Raw genomic sequence first — 13,821 nt, 5'->3', positions numbered from 1 at the left:
CGGATGGTTTCACTGGTGAATTCTATCAAACTTTGAAGAAAAATTAACACCAATCCTTCTCAAATTCTTTCCAAAAAATAGAGAACACTTCCTAACTCATTCTGCGAGCCAGTATTACCCTGACACCAAAGTTAGACAAATCTATCCAAAGGAAGAAAAACAAAACAACTACAGACCAGTATCCCTTATGATTATAGATGCAAATACTCTCAACAAAATACTAGCAAACTGAATCAAGCAGCATATTATAAGGATCATACACGGCTATGCTTTGGATGTGTTTTGTCCCCGCCAAAACTCATGTTGAAATTTGATTCCCAATGTGGCAGTATTGGGAGATAAGGCCTTGTGGGAGGTGTCTGGATCATGAAGGTGTGGATCCCTCATGAATAGATTAATGCCCTTGACAGGTATGAGTGAATTCTAGGTCTCACAGGATAGATTAGTTCTCTCAAGAGCAGGTTGTTTTAAAAAGAGTCTGGCCTCCTCGGTTTCTCTTTCTTGCTTCTTCTCTTGCCATGTGATCTCTTTGCACACATCTGCTCCCCTTATTGAAGCAGGCTGAAGTACTTGCCAGATGCTGCTGCCCAATCTTTGACTTTCCAGCCACAAGAATTATGAACCAAATAAACCTCTTTTCTTTATAGAACACCCAGTCTCAAGTACTCTCTTACAGCCACACAAAACGGACTAAGGCATATATCATGACTAAACGTAATTTATACCAGGAATGCAAGGGTGGTTCAACATAGGAAAATCAATCAGTGTGATACACCCTATTAACAGAATGAAGAGAAAAACACACATGATCATCTCAACCAACGCAAAAAAGCATTTGAAAAAATCCAACACCCTTTCATGATAAAAATACTCAATAAACTAGGAATAGACAGGAACCTCCTCAATTTGATAAAGAGCATCTACAAAAAACCCACTAGTAACATCATACTCAATGGTCGAAAGACTGAAAGCATTCCCCCTCAGATCAGGAACAAGATAAGATATCGGCTCTTGCCACTTTAATTCAACATTGTACTAGAAGTTTTAGTGAGGGCGAGTAAGCAAGAAAAAAAAAGCCATCTAAATTAGAAACAAAGAACTAAAATTATCTCTTCTCGCAGATGACATGATCATATATATATAAAAATCCTAAATAATCCACAAAAAAATCCTGTTATAGGTAATAAACAAATTCCACAAAGCATACAATATCAGCATACAACATACACTAGCACTGATCAATCTGAAAACGTAGTTAAGAAAAACAATTCCATTTACAATAACATCAAAAAGTATAAAATACTTGGGAATAAATTTAACCAAGAATGTACAAGACTTATACACTACAAACCATTGTTGAAATCAAAAAAGACCTAAATAAATGGAAAGACATTTGCATTCATGAAATAGAAGACTTAATATTGCTGAGATGGCAGTGTGCCCCAAACTGATCTACACATTCTGTGTAATCCCTATCATAATTCCAACTGCCTTCTATGAAGAAATGGACAAGCTGATCCTAAAATTCATATGGAATTGCAAGGGACCCTGAAACCCAAAACAATCTTAAAAGAGAAGAGGAAATGTTGGAAAACTACCACTTCTTGATTTCAAAACTTACTACAAAGCTACAGAAATGAAAACAGTGGGATGCTGTACTAGACAGCCAGCACAAAAACAAAAAAACAGCCATTGTGGTACTGGCATAAAGACAGACACACAGACCAATGGGACAGAACAGAAAACTCAGAAATAAACCCTCACATTTATGGTCAATTGATTTTCAACAAGAGAGACAAGATGATTCATTGGGGAAAGGGCTGGGAAAACTAGAAATCCACCTTCGAAAAATGAAGTTGTACCCTTGCCTAACATCATTACACAAATTAATTCAAAATGGATCAAAGAGTTAAATTTAAGAGCTAAAACTATAGACCTCTTAGAAGAAAACAGGTGAAAATCTTCATAACTTTGGATGAGGCAATGGTTTCTCATGTTTGACAACAAAAACACAGATAACAAAAGAAACAATAGGTAAGTTGGACTTCATCAAAACTAAAAACATTTAAAAGTCGTGGCCTTGGAAAGGGCCACAAGTTCCACCACACTATTGGTGGTTCTCGCCGTGCAGCTTGGAGAAGGCGCAATACTCTCCAGCTGCACCGTTACCGCTAACATAAGTAATGCTTGTAAAATTCATACCTAATAAACAATTTAGGACAGTCATGTCTGCTTAAAAGGTGTTATTTGTCAAAACTAGTCTGCAGATTTTTTCATGAATGCTTTGTCAAATTATGAAAGTTAAAGTGCAATAATGTTTGAAGACTATAAGTGATGGTGTATCTTGTTTCTAATAAGAAACTTTTGTCTTTGCTTTAACTTATTGGGGAGTTATATGTCAGTGTTTAAAACATGCTATGTGGTATAATAGGTGTAAAATAAATTCTTTAAAGAGGAGTGCTGAAACTAGCCCTGTAGATTTGTTCGGTGCATGTGATAAAACCTTCAGCTTTATTGGAGTGATGCAGTGTTCTTCTGGTTTACTTTTCAAGTAGATGGTGTTTAGGAGTTTGGCAAGTACAAACTTTTTTTTTTTTTTTTTTTTGTCGTTTTTTCGTGACCGGCACTCAGCCAGTGAGTGCACTGGTCAGTCCTATATAGGATCCGAACCCGCGGCGGGAGCGTTGCCACGCTCCCAGCGCAGCACTCTACCAAGTGCGCCACGGGCTCGGCCCAAGTACAAACTTTTAAAGTTGGATTTAGCTTGGAAATTTGTAGGGTGAGGATATCCTAGCCTTATGTCGTGGTCATAGGTAGGAAAGTGGACCCCACAGTTTTAGATTTAACCCAGTGTTCTTTTGTGCAACTGAAAGGAAAAGTTTCTAAAATGCTACCATTTTCAGGATTGAATAAACCTGTTGCAAGAGGCTTCTCATAAATGAAACAAATCTGGATTAACCTAAACAAATTGTCTCAGTCTCCACAGTACCATTTAAGTTCACACAAAAAGTAAAAGCTCCTGGTTCAATCTCCTGACTCCATGGAATCTAGAATCCTGAATTAAATGCATAGTACTCAGTAGTGGTATTTACACTGATATATGTTGAAGCTAATGGAAATTAAGCATTAGATAAGTAGGAATTATTTACCTTAAGGTTTGTAAGCTAGTAATCAGTGCCAGTAGCCGTTAATAAGTAACTTTCAAGTGTGTGAGGTTAGAAGTCAGCTTTAAACAAGATTCTTGAATACTTATCTGTAATACTAATTTGTGACCTTTATGAATCCTCTAACCACATTAGGGGAGAAACTGTGGTTGGGTAAACATTGCTCAGTCCAGTCATTCTTACAAATCATCTTGGGCCAGCCCACTTTATTCACTCCCATAAGGCTACTAAGAAGTCATAGTTGGTGTCAACACAAGTTCATGGTTTCCAGTCTAACCTTTATGTGTTGTCTGGTTATTTTTCACATCCCTGATCAAACCATCAAAATCCTTACTATTCCACAATTTGGCCGTCAATTGTGTGCCCACCTTAACTTTAGGCATACCACCGCATTTTGTTGCAGTTATGTTTTCATCATGTCTTCAGGTAGACAAGGCTACTGTTTCCCAGGGTGAATTTGAGTGTGAAGAAAATACAGAAGAGGAATTGCCCCAGTTCTTTCAAATTTTTTGGTTTCCCTGAACCAGTTTTTCTCCTATTTTCTCTGAGGGTTTCAAAAGGCTCTTGTTAGTTGATATCCAGAAAATATTTGTAGCGGGTTCATAAAACCTTGAGACCTAAATTCCTTTCTACTGAAAAAAAAAAAAAAATTGTGTTGTTCAACTGAAGGAATAAATGTCTGTTAAACTAAAAAAAAAAAAAAAAAACTAAAAACATTTGTGTATCAAAGGACACCATACAGAGAATGAAAAGACAACCCAAAGAATGGGAGAAAATATTTGCAAATCATATATCTCATAAGGGATTAACTTCCAGAATACATAAATAACCCCTACAACTCAACAACGAAAAACAAACAAACCAAATCAAAAATGGGCAAACGATTTGAAAAGCTATTTCTCAAAAGACATACAAACGGTCAATAAGCCCACAAAAAGATGCTCAACATCATTACTCTTCAAGAAAATGTAGGGCTCACTAAGAGTGAGCTAAGCAGCCAGAAAGTGGTACTGATAAAATAATAATAATAAAGTAAAATGGAAATCAAAACCACAATGAAATTAACAGTACGGACTCATTGGGATGACTATTATCAAAAAAATGGAAAATAACAAGTGTTGGTGAGGATGTGGACAAATTGGAACCCTTGCGCATGGCTGGTGGCAATGTAAAACAGTGCAGTCGCTTGTGGAAAACAGTTTGGCAGCTGCGACCTAGCAATTCTACTCCTAGGTATATACCCAAAAGAACTGAAAACAAGGACTCAGCCAATTTCAGGGCGGAATTACTCACAGCAGCCAAAAGGTGGAAACAATCAAAGTGTCCATCACCAGATGAACAGATAACCCAATGGAGGCATAGCCGTACAATGGAATGTTACTCAGCCATAAAAAGTAACAAAATTATGATACATGCTGAAACACAGATGAACCCTTGAAACATTATGTGAAGTGAAATAAACCAGAGACAAAAGGAGCAAAAATAAAGCTATGCACTTAAGGAAAAAAAGACATCATGGCAGCAATTGTGGACACTTGAATATGAATGAACTTGTTAGACATATGTAAGGGACGCGAGCCACTGCAGATTTTGGTATCTGCGGGGGTCCGGGAACGAATCCCCCCACCAATACCGATGGACTGTCATGGCACGCAGGTTACTTTTTAAATAACATCCGCATTAGTTAGATTAGAGAAGCATCCTGAAGTATTTATAGGTGGAAAACACCAGTAATTTCTGGAATTTACTTTAAAATAGTCGGGGGGGGAGTAGGATGAGGAGAGGTGAACAAATTCGGCAGAGTGTTGGTAAATGACGAAGCCGGATGACAGGCCTCAATAGGTCCGCAAGTTTCCGCAAAAAAATCGATTTTTATTTTTATTTTTATTTTATTTTATTTTTTTTAAAGATGACCGGTAAGGGGATCTTAACCCTTGACTTGGACCACGCTCAGCCAGTGAGCGAACCGGCCATCCGTATATGGGATCCGAACCCGGGGCCTTGGTGTTATCAGCACCGCACTCTCCCGAGTGAGCCACCGGCCGGCCCCCCAAAAAATCGATTTTTAAAAGCTGCACTCTGGTGCGTCTTTTCCACAGAAGTCTTTCCGTACTTGCTGAGCCACCCAAGAAACCCCGAGTAGCACCGCAGCGAGCCCGGCCTTACCTGCAGCTCTCCTTGAAGCGGCACCTGCCCTCAAGGAAGAACGGGCAGGGCTTCAGGGACCTGTGCGTGGGGTACAGGTAGAGCACGCGGACGCCCGCCGACCCGTCCTGCGCCTCGGCGGCGCCCACCACCATGGCGTTGTGGTACTCGAGAGTGCCCCACGAGCTGTAGTAGGGGGCGTTCACCTTGGTCCCGCTCAGCTGCCCCTCGTCGTCGTCGTCGCTGTCGTCGTCGTCGCCGCCGCCGCCCTCCACCGCTTCCTCCGCCAGGCCTCCACCCGCGGGCGCCGGCGCCCCTGCGCCCTCGGCCTCTCCCGAGCCCGGCGCGGCCAGCAGCCGGCTCCTGCGCGCGGCCCGCAGGCTGGCCTCAGTGAGCCCAATCAGCTCCCGCAGGTCGCCGCGCAGCTGGAGAAGGTCCTCCTGCTCCGAGGAGCTCCGGCCGGCGCCCAGCGCCTGCTCCACCTGCCGCAGCTGCGCGCGGTAGGCCCGCAGGGCCGCCTCCAGACTCTCCTCGTCCATCCCTGCGGGCCCGCAGATGCTCCCGACAGCCGCCGCCGCTCCCGCGTCGGGGGCCCTCAGCCCGGCCTCAGCGACCCCGGGCCGCGTCCCCGCCTTTACGCGCTTCCCCCTCCACCGCCGCCATAGAGCCCGCGACCTCGCCGGCTAGAGCGGCCCGGCGCCGCCTTCCGGCCTCGCGCCGCTGCCGCCGGAAGTGCCCGGCGCAGGGGCTGCAGGGACGCCGCTCCGCTCTGCGCCTGCGGCCGGCGTCCCGTCAGGCGCTGCGCGGGGTCCGTGCGGGATTGGTGGGGTCAGGAGCGCGGAGGCTCCGAGGCCCGGGCGGGCGCAGGTGGGCCCGGGGCGCGGGTCTGGTCAGCGTCGGTTCCCGGCGGACGCGGCGAGGGGCGGGCGGGTCGGGGCCTGGACCGGGAGCTCCGCGCCGCCGCCGTCCCCGCGCCCCCCCTCTCTCCGAGGACGCCGCGGGGTCTCCAGGGGCAGGAGGGCGGGCCGGGGCTGGCAGCTGGCTGGTGTCCCGGAGGCGCACGGCCCCGGCCCGAGCACAGGGGCTCAGAGAGCGACGGGGAGGGGACAGGGAGCCGGGGCGCGGGCGGGCGCTCGCGGCTTTGCCGTGACGGCCCGCGGGTGCCCGGCAGGATGTACACGCTGCTGTCGGGCCTGTACAAGTACATGTTCCAGAAGGACGAGTATTGCATCCTGATCCTGGGCCTGGACAATGCCGGGAAGACGGTGCGTGCTGTTCCCTCGCAGAACCCCGCCCTCCCCCCCGGTACCCTTCTGGTCCCCTTCTGGTCGTGTATCGCCGGCTGCATACTGAGCACCCGGGCGGAATCCAGACCCCTCCTGCGAGCGGAGGGCATCGCCACCAGCTTTTCCAAGAGCAAGATAATGCTATTTGGTTTTTTAAGGAACAGGCCCAAGAAGGGATATTTGGGGAACACACTGGAAACCGCGCCCTTTCTCACACATCCCTCCCTCTCCCCAGACCTTCCTGGAGCAGTCGAAAACCCGGTTTAACAAGAACTACAAGGGAATGAGCCTGACCAAAATCACCACCACCGTGGGTCTAAACAGTAAGCGGTGCCCCAGAGGCTGCTGCACTGTCCACAGCCCTGTGTGTCAGGCTTCTGCTCAAGCCCCTTTGGAGTAGCACCACGTGGTTGGTTCCATCCCCTGGGAGAGCGGGGCTTGGTGTGTCAAGGACCAGTGTCATGATCCTTGCCTGTTCTCTACTCTCCCCAGTCGGCACTGTGGACGTGGGAAAGGCTCGTCTCATGTTTTGGGACTTAGGGGGGCAGGAAGAACTGCAGTCTTTGTGGGACAAGGTAAGAGATGCCATGTGTGCCCCCTGGCTGGCACCACCTGCCCCCTGTGCCATTTCCATTGCCCACCTTGTTCTTGAGGTTTTTCTCCCTGATTCTGTCCCAGCTTCCTGTCACTCCCTGGTTCATCCCAGCCAGGCCTGCAGCTGGAGTCGCCCCAAAAGCAATGACAAAGAATTCCCACAAGGGAGTGCTCCCAACTGTCCCAGGATTCCAAAGTGTTAAAAGCCAGGGTGATCAGTCGAAAGCATTTATCAGGGGAGCTTACATACAGAGTGCCTCAGCGTGTCAGACCGTGAGAGAAAGGGCTGTTCTGTCTAGCTGTGTCTGCAGCAAGGGGGTCAGGGTGTGGAGTTCATAGGAGGGAGTAAGGAACATGGCTCAGAGCTGGGACTGTTTTTTTTCTCTAGTGTTTGGGGGAACAGTCTGAACGTCTTTATGACTGCCTGGGAATGTTCAAAGCCCTGGCTTGGGCTCAAGCCTGCAGGAAAAAACACAGGTCAAGTTACTCTGTGTTTCTTGATCAAGATAAGAGAAAAAGTGGGGGACTCTCCCCCAAAAGTGAGGACACACTTGTTTCCTTTTGGCTTAGAGGTTTTACTGCTGATTACCACAGGACGCAGACAAAAATGGCAAAAATCTGGTGTGGGGAAGGCTCAGGGCATGTGTCTCTGATGGGTCACTCTCAGTTCTAGCTTAGCACCCCTTCCTCATGGTGGCCTCTTCCCCATCATGGGGACAGCAAATGCCTCCTCTTTTGACATAAGCTTTGGGCATTTCTGAGGCCCCACAAACCCCCACACACCCCAGTCTGGCACCTGTCTCCAGCTCAGCCTGTGGCAGGCACTGGGTGCAGCACTGAGCAGGACAGACCCAACCCCTTCCCCCTGGGAGCTCCCTCACCCACAGATTGGTACAATGGGTTTGGTGCAGCCCAGTGCTGGGGACAGATGTCTTGGCTGTCCTGATGCTTGCTGCTGCTTGTGCTTAGAACTGAGTGCCCAGATCCTGATTTCTCTTTTGACCCCACTTGCCCTTTCCTGGGCCCCACCAAAGTGTCCCCTCCTGCTCTGAAGCCAGGTGGGCAGTGTCTGCCCCAGGCCACTCTGATATGAGCCAAGTTAGGGTGTGCTTATCCAAACACCAGATGCAGATATGGCATTCTTGTCACAGCCCAGGTCTCAAGCACAGATGCTGAGACAGAGGTTGGCGTACTGGCTGCTTATTGAGGATCAGCCCCAGGAAGGCAGTGGGGAGGATGTAAAACAGGGAAGGGGGAGAGGTAAGCTTGGGTGGTGAGGTCAGTGGGGCCGTGGCCAGCCCAGTGGGAAGCAGTGGAGAATTGCTGGTCACAGCTGTACCATGTCAGGCCAAGCTGGCCAGGGCTTCTTGCTGCTGCTTGGTGGGTCATCAGCATGGGCTGCCCTGGGCAGGTGGCTCTTTGCAGCCAAAATGGGTCCCATGGGAGCCACTGCAAGGCTGTCCACTGGGTGCAGTTCCTGTCACTAGGCAGCAAGGTCACACTACGACCTGTGTTGGCCACAGCCCATCTGTGCTTCTCCTAGTCCTGGAGCCTCTCCTAAGGGGAAACTGGAAGAGAGAGGTGAGCTGGTGGCTGCACCCACCTGCAGCCAGCCTTGGGGCTGCCACACCCTTGCCCACCCCTCTGCTTTGCTGCCACTCCTGCCAGGCTGTAGCCTCCTCCTGGCGGTCAAGCCTCCCCAGGTGCCATCTTGGTGGGCTCCTTGAGGCAGTGTGGTTTGTGGTTCAGCGGGTTTGCTGGGTGTATGCTCATTTGGTGACCAGGACTCCCAGTCCTGCTGAGCCCAGAGTTTGGAGGCAGCAGAGACCACTGTGGGTCACTCGTAAGGACAGAAAGTTCTCCAGTTGGGAGAGTCCTAGGACCCCTGGCCTAGCTGCCCCAGGGGGTACATGCCGTGAAGGTAGCCCATGGGTACCTCACTGTGACGTGAGTCTCCTAGGCCAATAGGACGATGTGTCGGATCACAGATAGCACCTCACCTCTGGGGAGCTCCTGTTGTTGCTGGGGAGATGCACTCACACCCAGGCCCCCTGCTCTCCTGGGGGGGCAGTGCCCTGGCAGGCTCAGGCATGCTGCTGCTGTTGGGCGGGCATTGGGTAGCAGCTCCAGCACTCCGTTAGGCCTGAGCTCTCCCACCGTCCAGCACTGCATTACCATGTTGGGCCAACAGGTCTCTTTGTCCCCAGCACGTGTGCTGGTGGGCCTTGAGATGGGAACTAAGGCTTTCACTCTCCACGTCCACCGCTCATGTCCACCTCAGGCATCCTGGTGCCCGTGCTGCTGACCAGGCCTGTACATGTGCCAGCCTCAGGCCACCACTTCACACACAAGCAGGACCAGGCGGGCTACCTGATGCTGTGCCCAGGGAGGACCTTCCCTGACCTCTGTCCCTCAAAGCCATGCCTGAGAGAGACTAGGGCAGCTGCTCTCCACCTTTGGCTGGCCCACCCATGCACTGTGAGCCATGCTTGGGCTTTTCCCTCTTTCTACTGGTTGTGCATGACCCCCCACGTGGCCACAGGTGAGACCCCTCCATTGGGGTCTGGAGCCTCCTGGTCCTGCTCACACAGCCTCTGTAGCCACTCCTGTCTCACTGTGGCCACTGCTGGGCTGTCCACCTTGTGCCTGGTAGGTGTGATGGGCAACCGTGGCCACTGGTCCCATGGCCCAGCACCTGTCTCTGCCAGGGCCTAGTCAGGGCCACAGCGGCCACGTGGGGATTCTCTCACTGAGCTTGTTGTAAATCCTCAACTCCTGCCAATTCCTGGGTCTCAGCCAGCCCACTTCCCAGCCCCTCCTGGAGATGCAGCCTGTGCACCAGACCCGTCTCTAGGCCAGAGGAGTTGTGTGTGTGAGACTCGCTGCCTGTGGAGCCCAGGAGGAAGCCTGGCGTTGGGCTTCCTTCTGCTCTACAGGAAGTGCAGATGCAGTAGCTCGTCTGGAACTGGGGTGGGGGCTCCTGGAACCGCCTGTTCCTTATACCCTAGGACTTTGTGAAGCTTGCGGGCTTTTCCTCCCTGGTTGTCTTACACCTTTGGGGGTGAATGTGTCTCACCTCACACCAACCACTGGCTTGTCCTGTCCAGGTGGCAGAATGTCCTGGTGCCAGGCAGGAGAGCTGGCATAGCACCAAGGCGAAGTGGCAGACATGGATGCAAACTGTGTCCTTTGTTTTTTTTTTTTTTTGTTTTTTTTTTGTCTTTTTGTGACCGGCTACACTGCACTCAGCCAGTGAGCGCACTGGCCATCCTTATATAGGATCCGAACCCGCGGCAGGAGCACCACTGTGCTCCCAGTGCCGCACTCTCCCGAGTGCGCCACGGGGTCGGCCCGCAAACTGTGTCCTTTGACAGAAATGTACTCACCAAGTCCTTGGCTTGGTTTTGTGCCATGGCCATGTGGGTCTGTACCTCCTGTGCCTGCCTGTCCCCAGTGATCATCACCCTACCCTAATGGGGACAGGCCTGCTTTGTAGGTGGTGCTGGCCTTGCACTCCATGGCCTCTCAGTGGCTGGTCAGTAGCCCGCTGTTCATGCAGCTGCACCTTGCCTTGCACAAGCACATCCCCCATGGGGACTAGGCTGTGGTCTGGGTCCCTCCATCCCCCAACCTCTGTTTTGTCTCTCTGATTGCCCTCAGGCCAAGGGATGAAGGCGGGTTCTTGGGAGCAGGAGTGGGTAGGGGAGATTGCCTTGAAGGGGCAGACCCCTCCTGCCAGGGTCAGCAAGATCTGCCCACCCCTTCCTGTTGTGGGCCTCTCACAGTGGCTGGGACGTAAGTGTTCTGGCCGAGCTGGCCCTTGGCAGGGTGGTTGGTGGCTCTAGCCCCAGCTCCGCCTCTTCCTTCTAGTACTATGCAGAGTGCCACGGTGTTATCTACGTCATTGACTCCACCGATGAGGAGAGGCTGTCAGAGTCCAAGCAAGCATTTGGTGAGTGAGGCCCAGGAGGTGTGGGCAGTGTGGGCGTTGGGGCAGGGCTGGGAGGAATAGTCGGGTCTGATTTGGACCTTGCTTATGTCTGAAGCTCACCCAGTGACTGGTCAGAAGTGCCTGTGCTTGTGGGGCCCTTAGCAGGGTGGGTCACAGATGAGGGTACGTGGTGCCAGGCCCACCTCTCCCACCCTCCTCAGAGAAGGTGGTCACAAGCGAGGCACTGGACGGTGTCCCCATCCTGGTGTTGGCCAACAAGCAGGATGTGGAGGTAAGCCCCATACCCAGAGTCCCTGAGTCCCCACAGACGTGTGTCCCCTGGTGCATGTGGTGTGCACATGCCTTGGACCCCCCAAGCCCAGTACCTGCCCCACTGGCAGCCCCAGGACCTCCAGCTTCCGTACGTGGTTCCTCTCCCCTTGAGGGCAGCAGCCACGCCTCACCCATTCTCCCCGAGGGAGGGCTGGAGGCTGTGGGGTGGGTGCCTTCTCTCCCTCTGGGGGCAGCCGTGCCCTGTCCCAGGAGTTGGGGGGGGGGGGCAATGAAAGCTGCACTTGGAGAAGCTGTTGCCTCCTGTGGAGGATGGCTCTGGCCCTGACCTATCTCTGCTGCATTCTGGGGCAGTATCTGTGCTAACCCCGTCCCCCAGAACCTGGGGGCCATCCTTCCAAGGTGACGCTGCCACCCCCCTTGGGGGGCACAGCACAGAAGCTGCTGTGGCCATGGTGGCTGTGGGGTGTCCAGAGGGCTAGTGTAAATCTTCACTGCCTGTCTAACCTGGGGAGGCTCTGGTCCCCCTGTCCTGCAGGCCCACCCCCTCGTTTCCCTACGGGCCTCTTTCTGTGATCCTTGCCCTTCTGTCCTGAAGCCACTGACCAGAGGGCCATCTGGTACAGGGTAGGGGTCTTCCCTCAGAGGGAAAGGGGTGGAGGAGGACTGCTTTGTGAGGGCTGGGCAGGGGTCTGTGAGCAGAGCAGCCACATGACTCTAGACCCTCCCCCCCATCACTGTCTCCACTGTGTCCCACCCTTCCTCACACCAGCCACACGACAGGCCACCAGGTGTGTCCTCCACAACCCAGGCCTTGGCCCTCAGCTCCCCAACTTGGAGCTCAGGGATCCCTGTCCGTGGCCCATTTCCTGTGATGCCAGGTTCCTGGGTGGTACCCTCGTTGGGGCCTTGGGTGGATGTCTGAAGTCATCCCTGGGTACCACCAGCTGTGTGTGGGCTGGCAGGCAGAGCTTGGTGTCATGACCACTGTGACCTCAGTGTGAGAGACACTGGAACCCTGGTTGAGCTCTGTCCTGAGCCATTTCCTGGGGCAAAGGGTCAGCAGGCAGGTTGGGGCCAGGGCAAGGGGGCTGCTCCTCACGGCCTTGCCTCCCCCAGACTTGCCTCTCCATCCCTGACATCAAGACTGCATTCAGTGACTGCACCTGCAAGATCGGCAGGCGAGACTGCCTGACCCAGGCCTGCTCTGCCCTCACGGGGTGAGTGGCCCTCGCCCTGTGGGGATCTTGGGGACCCAGGCTGGCCCTGCCTCACTCACACCTGTCTCCACAGCAAAGGGGTGCGTGAGGGCATCGAGTGGATGGTGAAGTGTGTCGTGCGGAATGTCCACCGGCCACCGCGTCAGAGGGACATCACGTAAGCGCGCCACCCAGCTGCCTTGGATGGCTCATCCCTGGTGCTGGGGGAATGCGCACCCTGCTGGTTCCTGCGCCACCAAGCCTGGGGCTGGATTTGCTTTGCCCTTTGGTTTTTTACTTGCTTTGTGTTTTCTCTAAGACAAACTTTTATCTGTATCTGGAAAAGTGTTGGCACCCAGAGGCTTCTGCCAGGACAGCTGGGCCAGCCACTCTGCACAGGGGCTTGCCCAACTCCAGGTCTGCCCTGGGGGCCAGTCTTAAAGTGGGGCCTGAAGGGGACCTGGCTGGAAATGGGGATTTCCGGAGTGTCGAAGCTTCAGCTCTTGGAGCTGCCCTGTCCAGCTTGCCAACAGAGGCCGGTGTGACCTTGGCTGGCCTCTGCCTCCTGTGATCTTAGTGGTGGTCTGGGGACTGGTCTCTCCCCCTTGAAGACCTGGCCTGTGTCCCCAAAGATGGGGGGCCTGGGTTCTGATGCAGCCTTGGGACAGGGCTAGGGAACCCTACCCATGCCCTCACATGCACACACTGGCCCAATAGCACCTTGTTTTAATCCCCAAGGGAGTGGGTAACTGACATGGAGGTTGTACCAGGGTGGGTGTTTTATTTTAACCCCTCACCCCCAGGCAGATTGGGGGGTGGTTGTGGGGACAGAGCCAGCTCAGGCTGTGCCCTGGGCCCCACTGGAAGGGCCTGGGCATGGGGTGTAGGGGAAGACAGGCTGGGTCCCCATGGGGCTCGTGTCAGTGACGTGCTGCTGGGCCTGCATTCCCAGCTGGGTGGTGATTGTGGGGTCCCCAGAGGTGCCCTAGCCCTCCCCCCAACCCCACGCCCTTTGTGTCTGGGGACAAGGCATCCAGAACACCCTTTCCTGGGAGCAGAGGCCCTTCCCTTTGCTCCAACTGGACCTGGCAGCACCCAGGTCCTCGCCAAGTGCTCTGCCTGTAGTGGCCATGGGCGGGGGGCTGCCTGTGTCACGTGGTGGCTAGGGTGAGTGTGGGCAAAATAAAGACCACCTGAGTGGCTCCAGTCCA

General features: G+C 52.5%; 2 protein-coding genes across 2 annotated transcripts in view; one reads left to right on the top strand and one right to left on the bottom strand.

Annotated features, from left to right (window-relative positions):
• Positions 1-6,042, bottom strand: part of ZGPAT (zinc finger CCCH-type and G-patch domain containing) — a 20,510-nt gene extending 14,468 nt beyond the window's left edge. The window contains exon 1 of the mRNA XM_063098309.1: positions 5,331-6,042. Within this exon, the coding sequence (XP_062954379.1) occupies positions 5,331-5,848 (518 nt within the window). The 5' untranslated portion in view covers positions 5,849-6,042. The remainder of the gene's footprint in view (positions 1-5,330) is intronic.
• ARFRP1 (ADP ribosylation factor related protein 1) lies at positions 6,038-13,821 on the top strand. Its single transcript, XM_063098320.1, has 8 exons — positions 6,038-6,176; positions 6,481-6,574; positions 6,831-6,918; positions 7,088-7,170; positions 11,060-11,141; positions 11,342-11,412; positions 12,531-12,631; positions 12,705-13,821. Exons 2-8 carry the CDS (start codon positions 6,482-6,484, stop codon positions 12,790-12,792), a joined length of 606 nt encoding a protein of 201 aa, XP_062954390.1. The 5' UTR covers positions 6,038-6,176; position 6,481; the 3' UTR covers positions 12,793-13,821.

This window comes from Cynocephalus volans, chromosome 1 (genome assembly GCF_027409185.1).
Source record: "Cynocephalus volans isolate mCynVol1 chromosome 1, mCynVol1.pri, whole genome shotgun sequence".
In the NCBI taxonomy this organism is placed as follows: Eukaryota; Metazoa; Chordata; class Mammalia; order Dermoptera; family Cynocephalidae; genus Cynocephalus; species Cynocephalus volans.
Note: the sequence above shows the minus strand (reverse complement) of the source record. Positions and strands in the feature narration are given on the sequence as shown.

Coding starts and splice junctions, on each gene's coding strand:
- ARFRP1 (XM_063098320.1), top strand. CDS start 6,482: ATGTACACGCTGCTGTCGGGCCTGTACAAGTACATGTTCCAGAAGGAC. Junction 6,919..7,087: donor CACCACCGTGGGTCTAAACA/GTAAGCGGTGCC, acceptor TACTCTCCCCAG/TCGGCACTGTGGACGTGGGA. Junction 11,413..12,530: donor CCAACAAGCAGGATGTGGAG/GTAAGCCCCATA, acceptor TGCCTCCCCCAG/ACTTGCCTCTCCATCCCTGA.